The sequence below is a fragment of the Diadema setosum genome, chromosome 10, assembly GCF_964275005.1.
Source record: "Diadema setosum chromosome 10, eeDiaSeto1, whole genome shotgun sequence".
Classification (NCBI taxonomy): Eukaryota; Metazoa; Echinodermata; class Echinoidea; order Diadematoida; family Diadematidae; genus Diadema; species Diadema setosum.
In genome coordinates, this window is record NC_092694.1 from 10,903,430 (window position 1) to 10,921,013 (window position 17,584).

The following is a 17,584-nucleotide window of genomic DNA, read 5'->3' on the forward strand; positions in this document are numbered from 1 at the left end:
AAAAGTGAAGATTTGAATCTTGAATCTCGAATTTGTGCAGTGACGCATTTTGATTCACCAAATGGCATTACCAAAGAAGAAGAAATAATGATACACTGATAAAGATAATATCGCTACAATCAAGTTTGACCACTCATGTACACAAAGAACATACTTCAACAGATTAATGTATAAACTGTATATATGTATGTATATAATATTATATATATATATATATATATATATATATGTATATATATATATATATATATATATATATATATATATATATATATATATATATATATATTGTGAGTGTATGTGTCATTTTGACCAGAAAACCCACAGACGTAATCATAGTCATCAGCCGTGAACCTTACTGGCAATAAAAGGAGACTGTGATATACATCAGTCGTCATGGCAGTATATAGTAATTTTGTTTGAATACTGTCTAATCCTCATTTGCTATATCGTTCGATTTTGTTGGCTATCATTTTCTCACTGATCTCTTTCGCTCATTCAAAAACGTTCAGAAAATCGATATATAGTGACCCAGTTTGGGGTAATCTCTCCTTTAACCTTGTAATCCAAAATGTAGGACGTTCATATGGATACTTGCCAAGATATAGTCTGTTGATCTTCCTTTTTCCCATGCTTCTTTTTTTTTTTTTAGAATCAGTAGGTGACTGGTTTACAAAGACGCTGTAAATTCTTCATCTATATGCTGCTATGACTATATCTATTGATATTACTATATAGCCAAAGGTTTATACTTTTATAGGAACAATGCTGCTGTTAGGACAACGTGTATTCGATGGCCAGGCTTGAATGTATGTGACAGTACGGCTGTAAGTACGTGTATGACGCTGGTGCTATAATACGCTGAGAACAATGCCTTTCTGTATGATTATATAGATGAAACTAGCTTACGTTCAAACTGCATGTTTCATATCGCAGCTAATTCAGCTTCTCCTTTACCAAGTGTGTGCTTTGAGTGCAGATCAAGTATGGAAAATCCCATAGCATTGCACACACTCTTTCCAAAGTCCCTGGTACAGAAAGATTTAATCTTTGCATTCAGACGAGGTAAAGAATGACAATGAAAACCTTGCAATATGCGGTGGTGTCTTTAGAAAGAAAAACAATCTTTTTTTTTTCATTTATTTAGAAAGAGCCCATCAAATTGAGCACAAAAAGAAAACAGCTCCGAATTCTTCTTCTTCTTCTTCTTCTTCTTCTTCTTCTTCTTCTTCTTCTTCTTCTTCTTCTTATAGCCGAAGTAGGGCTATCATTATCATTATTGTTATAATTATCATTATCAATATATTATTATTATCATTATTATTTTTTGTTAGTATTATTATTATTATTATTATTATTATTATTATTATTATTATTATTATTATCATTATTATTGTTGTTGTTGTTGTTTTTATTATTATTATTATTATTATTATTATTATTATTATTACTACTACTACTACTACTACTGTCATTATTGTCAATAATCACAATCTTGATTTGTTATTTGTATAGTCAGACATCTATCTAATGATTTTCTATTTTACTTTTCGATCATCATTATGATCATGCATGTTGTACATCATGACTGTTCATTCAGCAAAATCATTCACTACACGATAAATCTCCGTGAAAAAAAGAAAAAAAGAAAAAGAAGAAGTAGGGCCTAAATGTGCAACTCAAATGCTCAGTTGATATGTGCCGGATTAATGGTAAATTCCGAGATTAAAGCTGTAACAACAAAAACAACCACATTGAAGGGGGCGAAACAGGAAAATCTTGCAATGCAGAGTGAGGTTAGGCCCACACGTAGGCCTATGTCAGTGAGTCATCATTTTGGGCACGTGATGAACACCACGAAATAGGTCGAGACTGTAAATGTCAGCCCCTTACACTCCTCTATTTTTCCCTCATTTTTTTCTTCTGTTCTTCTTTTTTTTTTTTTTTTTTTTTGTTATTGCACGAAATGTCCCTAACTATCCAACTTCTCAAATCCGAACTATCTTCGCTCCGTATCATTTCCCGGAAGTGAAGTTGTTGCGCCCACACGCGAGACAGCGGAAATTTTTGCCCTAGCTGGGTAGTAGGCACAGAACTCTTGTAAGAGTTCTGTGGTAGTAGGCCCTATCTAAGTTTTTTTTTTTTTTTTTTCATGACTACGTGATGATGCCTATCATGTTTAAGTGCAGAAAACATGCTGACATATCTAACTAAGGTTGAGCAACAAACACATTGTTCCGACGGAATAATATTTGGAGATCCAACAAAACGTCAGAGGTAGAATTAATGCTGAATTTCCTATAATGGGGCATTCACCATTCTACGTAAACGTAGTCTGTTATTTCGATTTCATTAATTTCATCATTTAGCGATATCTCACGTTTTTTCGCGCGTGATAAACTGCCTAATGACAAATATCGAATTTAGCCTGCAAATTCTCATATTTCCTGCTCCAAGTCAGTCAGATCTTCCATGTTCGTTTATTTTTATACTTCATTGATTAATCATTTGTTCCACCCAGATTACATCTGTGACATAGATCTTTAGATCAAGCAATAGCCACAATGATATAGGCGCATAAACTGATGAAAATTCAGACTGAATAAACTTTACATAATGATTAAAGTTACAAATTGGAGTATATCATATTTATTCATATTTGAAATTCAGACAATGTGTATATAAACCTGCAAACTAAACAACAACAACAACAAAGATGCTTGTGAGGCGTGTGGTCTCAGAGTTTTGAAAGATGTCATCATACACTATTTTATTTTGATTTCATTCTCTTTTTCAATAATTTTAAGAATATTGGAATCTGGAAAAAAAAAAAACCAAAAAAACACTGTTGTGTGTAACTGTGCTCAAACCAACACAAAATGCCGAACATTACTCAATAGATATGCAAAGGTAGTCGTCGGCAAAAAAAAAAAAAAATAAATAAATAAAAAAATAAAACAATAAAACAAAACAAAACAAAAGTACTAACTGAAAGTAGGCCTACCAATCCTCACATTGTGACATAGCCTATGGTGTCGATGAATATAGATTGAAGACAGTGTTTCGGTCAAGCGCCATCAATCGGCCAAAACGTGTCAGCAACTAATATGTTTTCTTCGCAAACACAGCTGACGTATTTGTTCTTGACACTGCACTTTCTCTTTCTACTAAAATAGTCCTGGAAAAATCAACGGAGGAGATATTTTTTTCTCCCTTTCGACGACACATGTGAGTGAATTCTAAACGTGTACTTCTAATAGAAACAGTGTTCATTCATTGTGTTAAATTAGACCACTTCATTGTGTTATGCCTATGGCTTATTGTTTTTCATTGTCCCACCCATTCGATTTAGTGTTGGCAGAAGCGACAAGCCAATGACAAAGACGCTTGATAAATAACGTTTAGGCCTAACGTTAGTCTATTTAGAATCAAGAAAGATGCTTGTATGTAGAAGGAATGAAGGTTTGGATGATTATGGGCTTGGTTTTATGAGTTAACTTTTTTTTTTTACTTTTCTGAAAGATTTTTATGTTTCAAAATACCAATCTGGATCCGTGCCGTGGATCTGCATGAGTTAAAAATGAAATCCCATCCATTCCCTTTGCTTTACCAATATAGCTATGCCAGTGCAGTGGGAATGGGTTTCATTTAAACTCATGCAGCTACAGATCGTATTGGGCGTTGATTCTGATTCTAAAGGTCAAGATTCTTTATGTCATTTCCTCCTTATATAGACCTATTCAGTGTAAATTGGGCACTGTGAGTGGGTGTGACGTCGTGTCTGTACTTGAAGACAGACGTCTGACATCATGACAACCTTTAGTTACAAAGTGTTACTTAAACCATCTCATAGAATCCATAAATCATTCAGAAAGTGATAAGTAATAGAAATGAATTCACCAGTTAGCAGGTATGACAAAGTTGAACCTACATGTAAGTACCGGTAAATAAACTTTTTTGTCCTGCTGTCTGCACATAATAAATGTAATATTGTTAGACGTCCTCTCTCGCAAGTTTCCCAACCCAAGCTTCTGTGTCACCAGTGGCATATAAAGGAATAATGATTTGCCAAACATTGCCCTCCATGTGGTACAAATGCACTTTAATAATCTCCAAGTAGGAAATTGGTAACTTTGATGCTTGGAAAGGGATAGTATCTAGTACTAAATATGTTTACCCTGATCGATCACAAATTTAACTACGCAATAAGTTGTCTCACAAGCCTTGGCTGTCAAAATTATTAAGTTTGAATAATACTGTATACGCCGAATATTTCGCGAGGTTTTTATTTTGCGAATTTCGCAAGTCGGGTGCCATTCGCGAAATTAAAGACACGCGAAAATATTGACACTGATCCCGATGTGAATGTGACGTACGCGTGTACACTTCTCCGTTCAGTACAAGACTCCACGATTGCGAATTTAACCACTCGCGAAATCGTCGGAAATTCCCGATTCGCAAAAATTTAGACTCGCGAAATATATGGCGCATACAGTAGCTTATCAGTCAGCAATATTGATTATCCTTGAGCATAAATATGCACTGAAGAATAATGTATCTGAAGGCTACTAAGCAGAGAAACAGAATGCTGCACCATAAGTAGACAAATTATGAACCACCACATAATCTTTGAATTATTAAGCCATAAATTCTCAATGACTTGAGTGTCTTGAGAAAGAAAACAATACTTTTATTGATTTTTACCCACAGAAAATGCCAGCATGTTTTCACTGTTTTACGGCTTGTGGCAGTATCTCTTCCGCCGAGATGAGTTCTTCATCCTCATTCTTGGTCTCGACAATGCAGGGAAAACTGTAAGTACATGTCAATCTAGACACACAAGACCTGTTCATACCTTCAAAAAAATGTTTTAATAATGATAATGTTATCTCTTTTGAGACACTGACTAATCTGATGCCAAATGTAAATATATCTTGTGCCATTAAAGGATGAGATCCCAGTATTACAGTGTACCAGGAGATTCCTTAACTGCATTTCTTATCATTTACTACCTGCCATTTCACTCAGTGACTTTGTATGTGAAAAATTTGTAGTTTTATACTTTGCACAATTGATATGCATCATACCTCAAATGCTAATCCTATGTTATTCCACAGTTAATTACGACCATCTCTAATGTCACTTCCTTATCAGTAATGCATCAATTTTTCTTTCAACCTTAAACTCTTTGATGGTTTTTTTTCCAGAAATTGTCAAGCTCAGCCCTGACAAGCAGCCAAAATGTTCCTACGTAGGTCCCATTTCTTAAAACTTGTTATCAGTTACAACTGCCACATTTCTATAACAAAGTTGCTCTCAGCCAATCAGATGCAAGGATTTCAGAAGCTTAGAACAACTATTGTAACTTGTTATTGATGACAACTTTTATGAAACGGTGCCGTGATCATCCATATTGATACATTGTACAAACTCTGCGGTGACCATGGAACCTTAATGCCACTTTGTCTCTGCAGACTTTTCTGGAGCAGGCTCAAATGCAGTTCAACCGGAACTACAAGGGGAAAGCTCTGGACAAGATCACCACCACTGTCGGCCTAAATAGTATGCATGTCATGTCCATCTTTATGTGCATCTGCATCCAGGTTTGCTGTGATTGTAAATCCGAATTCTTGCAGTCACCATAGCAACCACTAACATAGCTGCTTTGCTCTTGCCAAGCTTTGTTATAGTGTCTAGTTTTATTTTGTGTATAGCTAGTTTGTGTTCTTCATTCTTTTGCTTAGTGCAGTTATTTAGAGAAGCAAAAGTTACAAAATATCTTAGGAAGTAGAGCCCTAGCCAGTGGATTGATGATGCTGAAAATAATCATAATAATTCATTTCAGTTCGATTTGGATTCTATTTCCAATTTCACATGAATTCTTTCAATTACAATGATTACAAGATATCAGTGTAATACAAAAATAGTATGGACATACATACGAAAGTGGAAAAGGAAAATAAGAAAGTGCATGAGATATATCATAAAACTGTTTGTTGAAAAAGAGAGGCCCACTTTAAATGGTTCTAGAGCAATTACCCCCTATACAATTACTTCGGACCCTTCTCATGAACCTAACCCTAATCCTGATCCTGAACCTAAACCTAATCCTAACCCTAACCCAAACACCCAAACTCTTATCCTAAACCTAATCCGAACCCTAATCTGTACTATAACCTTATATCACTAACCAGTATTTAGCGGGGGGGGGGGGGGGGGGGGGGGGGGGGGGGGGGGGGGGATTTGCCCTGATGTGCTTGAAATAACATCAAGAAGAAGAAATTGATGCTCATGTTATTATTGTTTGTTTGTTTTTTTGGTGTTGTTATCATCACCATTACCATCATCATTGCTTCCACTATCATCATTTTAACACTCCAATCCCATTTTTGTTCCCTTTGTACTCCTGCACAGTCGGAAAGATCGACATCTCCTCCGTCAGACTGTGTTTCTGGGACCTTGGGGGTCAAGATGAGCTGCAGGCATTGTGGGACAAGGTTTGTTCGACATCATCAGTTGTTTACTGTAAAACACAATATGTTCGCGGCATGAAATTTTTGCAAAATGCAAAATTATAAAATTTTATAATTTCGTCATTTTATGGCTTTTCCTAATGACACTATTACTACATGTATTCTTGTGTGATTTATTTTATTCCATTTATTAAACTCAGCTTCAACATGCAACAAATTTTCACGCTGAAGTTTGTCTGCTTCTCAGCCTTAAAGGACAAGTTCACCTTCATAAACATAAGGATTGAGAGAATGCAGCAATATTAGTAGAACACATCAGTGAAAGTTTGAGGAAAATTGGACAATCGATGCAAAAGTTATGAATTTTTAAAAATTTTGTGTTGGAACCGCTGGATGTGGAGACTACTAAGACTCGTGATGTCATATGAGTACAACAGTATAAAGAAAACGTAAAGAAAATTTAACATATTTTCACTTTTTCGCATAATAAAAGAGCACTTGACTTGGCTCTTTCTAAAGGCAATGGGAATAATATTACCCATAACATACGTCAGTAACGAGTGAAGGGAATGTGTACTTTTTTCAAAAAAAGAAATTTTGTGAAATTCTCTTTATATTTTCCTTATATTGTTGTATGCATGTGACATCATACACTGCAGTAGTCTTCTCATCCAGCGGTGACTGCACAAAAACTTCAAAAATTCATAACTTTTGAACGGATTGTCCGATTTTCCTCAAACTTTCACTGATATACTAATATATACTATATTAATATATATACTATATATATATATATATATATATATACTAATATCGCTACATTCTCTCAATCCTTATGTTAATGAAGGTGAACTTGTCCTTTAAATTACCTGCACTTTTTATTCTTACCCCACAGTATTACGCCGAGTCCCATGGTGTCATATACGTTGTTGATTCATCAGATCCAGACAGACTGGGAGAATCAAGAATAGCTTTCGGTAAATGCAGCTCACATTTAATATTCACTTCAACAGTGACCGAGATGCAAAAAATGTCACCAGTGCTTAAAGGTCATGTTTACCTTTGGTAGCAGTGATTTCGAAAATGTTCAAGATACTTTTGATACATATGTGTAGGTGAGTTGTATCACAAAACATCCTACTGTATATTTTTTTTTTTTTAATAAAACCTAAGATATAAGGACATATCACTATTTTTGTAATTAAACCATAACTGTATAGACAGTTTAGTCTGGAAACACTTTGATTATAACTATTTTTCACATTTTGTATATTAAGCAATGCTTAACATCAATTATACTAGTTCAAATTTTTACATTGGTTGTTTCTATCCCTAACTCACATTTTAGAACAATTTTGAAGTTCTAATGCTGAGTTTTTGTTTCATCTGCAAATGGTAAATTATGCCTTTAAAGCCAAAAGATAGTTTTCATATGTCAGCAAAACTGTTGATAATAGCTCTACAATCTACATGTATGCATCAGAAATGTGTGAAAGAATGCTGTAATAACATGATTTTAGGTGTTTAACGATGAAGATGCCAAATATTAGCTAAAAAGGTTCGTCAGAAGTCCACAATCCTGGAGCTTACCCAATCATGATTGCTATGTAATTTTTCATAATCGATTATCAGTAATCAACAAATTGGGCCACAGCAGAATCCATTGATCTTAGGCGATATACTAGTAGTGAATGGCATGCAGCTTGTTAGAAAATATACTTGCAAGGGCATGATCAATCATCACATTATGTTCCACCTTCCCCACAATGCTAATAATGCTGAACGTGGCATTAATGGGGAGTGCTCTTCTGGAATATAAGTTGTGTACTGCAATTGAAGTTATTTCACACTTTCGATCCTTAAAACACTCCAAAACTAATGATCATCCTGGCAATATTGCTTCAGCCAGGTAAGTTTCTTGGTAGACCCTTTCAGTGTATTGGAAGTAAATTTAAAGTGATGAAAGATGAATTTTGACCCCTTCTGAGAACTACGTTTTGGCTTTAAAGGAAGTCATGTTGGTTGTAAAAAAGGTTGAAAAAATAGATACCTCTCCCACTAGTCTGGTACAACTATATTAACATGTGATTTTAAAATTAAACGTTGATTTTTCTTATGTATAAGGCATTGATTATTACACTTTTAGATACTTTGAAAAAGCAAAAGAAATTTAAAAAAAAAAAACCCAACTTCTGTGCAGCACCCCACCCTTATTCTCTGATCAGTGCAATTTTATTGGTTTTTTACTGTTCAAAGTACAACTCCATCAAGCATGTAGCAATTGCAATGCACTTGACACCATGACTGATATGTTGTACTTTTAACACGGTGAACAGTACACCTCCACACATTACACATGACACCAAACACCATTGTAATCAATGAGTCTGCTTACACTCTTGCCCCTTACACAGAACACATGCTAGAGAGTGATGCACTGATCGGTGTTCCCCTGCTAGTTCTGGCGAACAAGCAAGATGTGGAGGTAAGATGTCCGACATCTCCGTGGTAACCAAAAACCAGGTTGGAGTAAGTTACTGTGTACACCACATATTCGTGACTTCTCAACAATTTCGTGAGTGGTTAAATTCACTATCATGAAGTACAACAGTAGACAAAGAAATGTTTGTATGCATGTCACATTCATACGAGGATAAGAGTTGATATTCTAGTGCATTGTAAAATTTGCAAATAGTGCCTGACTTGGGAAATTTGAGAAAATATAAACCCTGCGAAATATATGGTGTATACAGTACTACTTTGCAAAATTAGGAAGCCGTGATCAGTGTTGTTTGAGATGTACCAGAACAGTGTGTCATGCACATTTTGTGTGCTCATATCATTCAATTTTGGCTTCTTTGTTTCCTTTTTTTCTTTTTTGGTGCATAGTGTAAAGGGATGGTATAGTATTGGTGGAGGTGAGGATTCAGCTTATAACTTTTTGCAAGATACTTAGAAACCACTTTATGAAATGTTAAAGAGCATACAATTCTAAGAGGAATTCAATCTTTATGTGATAAAGATTGGTTTTGACATAGCTGAGATGTCCAAACCATAGTAAAACAAAGCGATCGTAATAAAAGATGGGTCCCACCTTTTATCAGGATCACTTTGTTTTGGACATCTCAGCCATTTCAAAACCAATTTTTCTCAAATAAACTTTGAATTCCTCTGAGACTTATAATACTCTTTCATATTACATTAGAGGTTTCTTATTATGTAAAAAAAAAAAAATCATCATCTAAAAACATTAGAAACCTGAAGCCCCATCTCAACCAAAAGTATACCATCCCTTTAAAATACTTGTTCTCTCTTGAGCATCAAAAAACTTAGTTAAGAGCTTTGCAATTTAGCTGTATGACTGTCAATGCAGGGGACACTATCATGACTTTTCTGACAAAAAAAAAAAGAACAAGAAAAACTTAAAAGCTGAGGAGCGGATATAGTGTGGAAAATCAGCAATGGCACTAGTCATGGTAAGCAATGAAATAAGCATGTAGAGTTTGGGAGAGATAAAGATGGTGTCGGCTGAAAATTCTTCCTTATGTAGTGATCAGTTCTAGTGCATTTAGCAGTAGTGTAAGTAATTGCCAATGTGAAATTTAAGAACGCAACTGCACGTGGCATTCAGCAGTCTATTACCTATTCACACCACTGTATAATTGTGTTTTTTGATGCCTTCTATGAAATCAACAGCAGAGTGAATGGGTACCTTTGGGGGTACAGATATCTGCACTGTGCAAGATTCTCAGAATATTTTGATTGTTGGTCATGTGACAGTTGTTTCATTGTTTTATTTTTCTCTCTCTCTCTCTGCAGGGATGTGCCCCGGTCAGTGAGGTGAAGAAAGAGTTCAACAAGACAGCCAAACTGATCGGCCATAGAGCTTGCCATATGCAGCCCGTATCAGCACTTACAGGGTAATAACAGTCTTGATGATAGTGACACTGCATACGCCATTTATTCTGTGAAACGAGACTTATGTCACGATTTTGCCAGTGGTTGTTATTAACAAGACTTGTGTTATGATTTTGCCAGTGGCTGTTATTTACAAGACTTGTGTTACGATTTTGCCAGTGGTTGTTATTTACAAGGGAGAGCCACATTGGCGGAAAAAAGTGCATGTATCATCACTTTTAAAATGAAAAATGTTTCAAATTTCTACTTTGGATACAGTATACACCCACATGAAGCATTTGTGTTACAGGAGGAAACATTTGTGCATGTTGTTGATTTGCAAATATTAGTAAACTCACAAAATTAACTAAAAGAAAAACTTCTTTGAATATATATACCACGCATACAGTAATGATGATCATGGTAGTGATAATTGTGAGACTCAAATTTACTACCTCAGTCGTCATCGAAGTAATGATGATGATAATGGTAATAATTGTTGCAATGATAATTGCACAAATTAGATTACCCCACTATCGCTTTCTTGCTTTAGACATCATTTAGACATCATTCTTTGTCCCCCGACATTGCAAGATAGGCCTGTTTTACAATGGGGGTAAAAAAAAAAATGATGGTTAAAACAGCACTTTAATTATCATCTAGAAAGAAGGTGGCATGCTGATCTTCAAACACTCTACTCTAGAAACAATTCCTATTATGAAGCTTTATGGCCACATAAGACTTTATATTCCACTGTTTACCCATCTTGAAATGTACAAGGCATACCTCATTATCTGTAAATCCCTTCACCTAAAAAAAAAAGAAGAAAGAAATGCCCAGCACAGCTTTTTTAGTGCAGTTAGAATAGTTAATGTAACTCATCCAACAAATCTACGTAGTTTACCATTCTTTTTTCTTTCAGTCTTCTATTACTCCAACTCACCAGAATTATTTATCATTTTCCAACAGTGTGTTGATGATGCATGCATTTTGCAGAGGAAACTTCCCTTTCAAAAGAAAGAAAAACAAAAGGATCCAAGTAGGATCATAATAAATCAAACCATGAGTGTTTACAAGCTTCAATTGAATACAGTCTCCAAAGACGAGAAAAATCTGGCCATACACCACTCCGTGATTGTTGCGAAGGATGTTACTAACGTGTCTTTCTGCTTGACTCTACCACACAAGAGCTATCGAGATTAAAGTAACCAAGATGATGATGCAGTCCACACGTTATCCGTTTCTTTCTTTTCCCCAGAGAGGGTGTCAATGAGGGCATTGACTGGTTGGTCGACAGCGTGAAACGCAATGCCCCCTGGAGACCTCCCCGCGAACCCGAAATCAGCTGAGACAATCTATCGTGTTTCAGGCGCCATGGAAACAACATCTCAACCAGGTCCGGGCCAGACCACCAAGATAACCGCCCATGGAGAGAGTAGGGACGTCCTCCACCTAATATCAAGTAGTCTTCTCTCTTGGTGGGCGTGGTTTAGTGGGACTCTGTTATGATGTAGATCTCGCTCCTGTACGTACCGTGGGAGGAGTGATGGGATATTAAGTCATCTTGGTGAACTACTGTAAGCTGTATCACTATTAAGTACTCATTAGCAGTTTGGTTTTTTTCGTTATATTGAAATTTCGTTATAACCGAACAAATAGGCAATAAAAAACATAGAGCAGACAATGTTTGGGACTGAATTTTTACTTCTGTGTAACCGGAATTTTGTTATAACCGTGTTTGTTATAACAGGATTGCACTGTAACTCCATGTTTCATGCCTTCATTCCCATTCTGTTCCTTATTTATTTTGGTTTGGTTTTAGGTTGGGTCGTGACTTTGGCTTGGATACTTTAAAACACCTGTTATTTGTTCACTTTATCCGTTTTCATTCCTCACAAGCAGTCTTTAGACTCCCATGTTAAGAAAAGGAACATAATAATTTCTGAAAGTCATGTCTTGTGGCAGTTTTGTCTTGGTAATGAGTTTCAACCACAGAACCAATTGGCTACTGCCCCCCCCCCCCAAAAAAAAAAGTAATAATAATCATAATAAGTACATAAATAAATAGAATAAAAAGACAAAGAAACAGCACAATGAATCACAATAAAGTGAAAGTGTAAATGTTTCATCAGCTGAACTTGATGCCAGTGACCAACTGGTGTAAAGTTTCTTGTGTTCTCTCCATGTTTTCATTCCCAAAGACAAGAGGCCTTTTTATAATTTCCCTGTCCTCATAAAAGGCTACTGGCGTCAATTGGTATCTTTCTGTGAAATGCAGGATATACTTTGAATAAAGAAGAATTAAATTGAACAATATCATATTTGTGTAAATAGAGAGGAAAATATCTAGTTTGACTTTGGTAATTTTTTAAATATTATTGAAGGCACCTTTTAGCCAATTTTGTAACTCAAATGTTCTTTCCCCTGCAATTTATTGGCACAAGTGTCACTTCCTCTGTATGGGTCGTTATTTCAGCGTGAAATTGGCTTATTTATGGTAAGGTCTGTAGCTTTGGTTTGCAGGCAGTAAAGGCACCGAGTCCATAGAGTTCACATAGACAGCAATATGATGAATGATTATGTCATTGATTTGCTATTTTGTGTGTGTCGAATGAATTGCTACCATGTTGCAGGGTTCCCATGAGTTCAGTGTATAAACCACCGATGGGTCACCCTGGGTACTGAATACAGGCAAATGCTATTATAACGGGCTTGCTTTCGACAGAGTGCCATTTGTAACGAGGTGAATTCGGCAGTCCCTATTTTCTATGACTTTATTTCATTGCTGGTCTCTTTTTAAGTTTGTTTGCAATGAGGTACATGCAATGAGGTACACCGGTTAAAGGACAAGCCCACCTTCATATACATATGGATTGAGTGAATGCAACAATATCAGTAGAACACATCAGTGAAAGTTTGGGGAAAATCCGACAATCCCTTCAGAAGTTATTAATTTTTAAAGCATCTGTGCAATCACTGCTGAATGAGGAGACTACTACAGTGTATGATGTCACATGCGTACAACGGTATAAGGAAAATAAAAAGAGAAATTCACAAAACTTTGTTTTTTTAATAAAGTGCACATTTCTTCGACTCGTTACTGACGTATGTTAAGGGAAATATTATTCCCCTTGCCTTCTGAAAGAGAGAAGTCGAGTGTTATTTTGTTATGCAAGAAAAGTGAAAATATGTTGAATTTTTTTTATACTTCCTTTATATCGTTGTACTCATGTGACATCACAAACTATAGTAGTCTTCTCATCCAGCCATGACTGAGCAGAAACTTTAAAAATTCACAACTTTTGAACGGATTGTCCGATTTTCCTCAAACTCTCAGTGATGTGCTCTTCTAATATTGCTGCATTCACTCAACCCACATGTTTATTAAGGTGAACTCGTCCTTTAAGATGAGGTAAATTTGGCAGTCCAAGCAACCTTTTTATGTCATTTTGTTTTTTCTGTCCTAAAATGAAGAAATGACCTGATAATGATGTGATTAACTTCTTGCTTCTGCTTGTGGAGATCTTGACATCATGGCACGAAGTCATCTCAAGCACCTGCACATTCCATAAGAAGTAGTGCTGAAGAGAGCGCTATTCCTCTTGACATTCAGATGTATTGTTAGTTCACATGTCTTAAGTAACCATGTCTTGGTATGCATCACATTTCAGTCTTCAGTAAATGTACTGTGTCCTCCAGTTTTGTGTTTGCTTACTGTAATAGCAAATCATAAAGGCCTCATTTAACACTATTTTCTGTTTCAATACAAAAAGATATGAGCAGCATGGTTGTAGGAGAAATATTCCAAGATGTTAGTCATTTTTTAACTTCTGCTGTTATGTAGACACCTGAAAATACTTTTTTTTTAACCCAGGGAAATGTTTTGGAATGCAATATTTTCAATTTTAGAAGGAAATCAAAACGAAAAGGCAAAACATTCCGCTTTACAGTACCACTCAACACACAAAAATAGTGATAAATCCAACTTTACGAAAGATACAATGATTATGCTTACCTAGTATTTTGCAGGTGTACATCTACAAGTACTCTCTGTAATGTCCAAAAATAATGTATGTATATTTTTGCAGCTTTCTTGTCAATATCCAGGAGTACAATGTAACAGATTATGTTAGGAATAGTGTATGTCCATTCCCTGCCAGACGATGTACATTATGTGCATTTGTATTATTGTGTATGAGTTTGTAACCAGTGGTCGTACAAGTATGTGAAGTTTCACTAGAGGCAATATACTAATACAGAATGCTATGTATGATTTGTCAGGAGGTCATATATTATGTTATTTATTACATAAGAAATAAATGAATTCAAGCAAAGAAGATTCTCACATGTGCATCATATGTTGTTAGTTGTTTTGCTCACCTTGGTCATGCCCTACTGTTAAAGGTAAATTTGTCTACATGTATAAAGAAGAACGTGAATTCAATGAAAGCAATGAAATGTGAGCAGCAAAACGCTGAAGATTAAAGGGAGATTATGCAAATATCATGAACATTATCACTGCTTCAGTAGCATTATATCGTGGACCAGCATATGGGGATACTGAGGTATATAATGAGTAAAATTCTTGACTTTGAAATGGAGGTTGCTCGGTCGAGTCTTGGCAAGCTTGCATTCATGGACATGATATTTGTTGGTTGGTTGGTTGTTTGTTTGTTTGTTTGTTTGTTTGTTTGTTTGTTTGTTTGTTTGTTATTTGTACCCATGATGTCCCTCTCAACCAAGTGTAAAAATGGGTACCTTTGGAATCTTTGGGTATAAATGATACATGTAAAGGCAGGGTCCTCTGGAAGACTAGTGGTAATACTGAAGAGGCTACCCTGGGTAAGTGAGACCACAAAGTTATCATATGAAAAGTTTGATTGCAAAATGCCTCAAAATGAATCGATTTCTTTTTTGCTCATTTTGAGATATTTACGATTAAACCTGCTAAAAAAAATGATAGAAATAATAAAAATATTGGATATTCTTAATCATAACTTTAATAATATTCCTCGTTATGGAACAAGTGAGATTCTGCATCATAGTTTTATTTTGCTCTATCTGATGGTGGAGATACTTTGAAATGTTTGTAGCTGACACTTTAAACCCTTTTGCAGTCATTAAAATGTTTGTAGCTGACACTTTAAACCCTTTTGCAGTCATTAAAATGTTTGTAGCTGACACTTTAAACCCTTTTGCAGTCATTAAAATGTTTGTAGCTGACACTTTAAACCCTTTTGCAGTCATTAAAATGTTTGTAGCTGACACTTTAAACCCTTTTGCAGTCATTAAAATGTTTGTAGCTGACACTTTAAACCCTTTTGCAGTCAAACTCTTCATATTACTGTACTATTGCATCAATGACGTCAGAACAACTTTCAACTCATTTGACTGCAGTGCAAATTGGGAAGTACATGGACATCTACCTCTCGTGCGTGTGTATGTGGCTGTTTGTGAATACTGTACCTCCTTTTCATTGTGATTCATCGCGAAGAATACATGTAATAAAATACTTTCACCGTCATCATGCCATAGAACCGTCATCTGCTTCCATTGTTACACCATTGTAGACTAGAACAACTTATTAAAGGGATGGTATAGTTTGATTGAGTTGGGGCTTCAGGTTTGCCACTCTTTTGGGAGGTAATGAGAAACCACCTAGAAAATATGAAAGAGCATACAATTCTAATAGGAATTCAAAGTTTTGATGAAAATAGTTTTTGAAACGGATGAGTTATTTAAAAAAAAAATGGTCCAAATAAACGGCGGGAACCACCTTTTTTTAGGAACACTCTGTTTAACTTCATTTTTATTTTAATGTCTCGGCCATTTCAAAACCGATTTTCATATAAACTCTTAATTCCTCTCAAAATCGTATGCTTTTCAATATTTCATATAAGTGGTTTCTAATCATCTCGCAGGAAGTTAAAACCTGAATCCCCATCTCAACCAAAATTATACTATCCCTTTAAGTGTGCGTGACATTCTTCCTGTAGGGTAACCTGATGACTTTAACTTTGCTTTTCCGCATGATGTGAGTTGTTATCACCATGTATCAGATCACTTTCGAATGGCCTTATTCATCAATTTCATAATTTGCTTACTGCCAAAGATACGGCAGGACCCGAATAAAAAGAATTGTCTTTCTTCTTAGTTCCGTGAACTTGATACAGTAATACACACAGATAACTATACTGCTACTGTAGTATGTATCTTTATCTATCTATCTATATATATATATATATATATATATATATATATATATATATACACACACACACACACACACACATATATATATATATATATATATATATATATATATATATATATATATATATATATATTTAGTCGGTCAAGACAAACATATCCGTTCTCCGTGTAAAATTATATGCCTATGAACTCGGGAACCTACAGTTTTACAAGCTTTAAAGCTTTTATGTAGGCCCCATCATATTTCTTATACTTACTAGTGACATTTTCACACAATATGACCTTGTACATTTGTGTCAAGTATATTTTCTTTTTCTTTTCTTCTACCATCAAAAGACATGATTGTATATATTTTGTATTCTTGTTTTGTTGTCAATAATTTTGTAATGTCATCATTGAGAAATGGAAATATGAAATAAATTTGAACTTTGAACTTAAATTTGAACATGAATTTACAGAAAATCATGCATCATTACATGCATATTTCTTCATTTTTCTCGTGAGCAACATGATTCTTTATTTCCTTGTTATTCTACTACCGTATCTGTATATTACTACTATCATACATTCACACACACACACACACACACACACACACACACACACACACACATATGTGTATATATATATATATATATATATATATATATATATATATATATATATGTATAATAGATAGAGAGAGAGAGAGAGGTGTGGAGAGATAGTTTAGCTCTCCTACTTTTTTTTTGTAAGCCACATGAATGAAATGAGCAAAATCATCCAGTGTTTATAATTCAGCAATATTTATTGCACAGATCTTCAACACTCATCCAGTACTTTTAAAAACATTGGGGGACTGTCAAGGTATGTTGGGAATCAGATGCTGTGAATACAGGCGTAGTATAAAAAAAACCCAACCAACAACACACATAATGTAATTATCCCTGGCGTGTAAACCCATTCTGGTAATATATTTTAATCACCTAGACAAAGTAATCAGCATAATGTGGTTTTATTTG

At 35.1% G+C, this 17,584-nt stretch overlaps 1 protein-coding gene across 1 annotated transcript; it reads left to right on the top strand.

The window, feature by feature from the left end:
- The first annotated feature begins 4,717 nt into the window (after positions 1-4,717).
- LOC140233742 (ADP-ribosylation factor-related protein 1-like) lies at positions 4,718-11,719 on the top strand. Its single transcript, XM_072313843.1, has 7 exons — positions 4,718-4,814; positions 5,475-5,562; positions 6,415-6,497; positions 7,369-7,450; positions 8,888-8,958; positions 10,293-10,393; positions 11,629-11,719. Exons 1-7 carry the CDS (start codon positions 4,722-4,724, stop codon positions 11,717-11,719), a joined length of 609 nt encoding a protein of 202 aa, XP_072169944.1. The 5' UTR covers positions 4,718-4,721.
- Positions 11,720-17,584: the final 5,865 nt, after the last annotated feature.

What these genes read in the sequence shown, in the direction of transcription:
- LOC140233742 (XM_072313843.1), top strand. Translation starts at nt 4,722, where the DNA reads ATGTTTTCACTGTTTTACGGCTTGTGGCAGTATCTCTTCCGCCGAGAT. An exon ending in CACCACTGTCGGCCTAAATA is followed by an intron (nt 5,563 to 6,414) that starts GTATGCATGTCA and finishes ACTCCTGCACAG; the next exon opens with TCGGAAAGATCGACATCTCC. An exon ending in AGAATCAAGAATAGCTTTCG is followed by an intron (nt 7,451 to 8,887) that starts GTAAATGCAGCT and finishes CCCCTTACACAG; the next exon opens with AACACATGCTAGAGAGTGAT.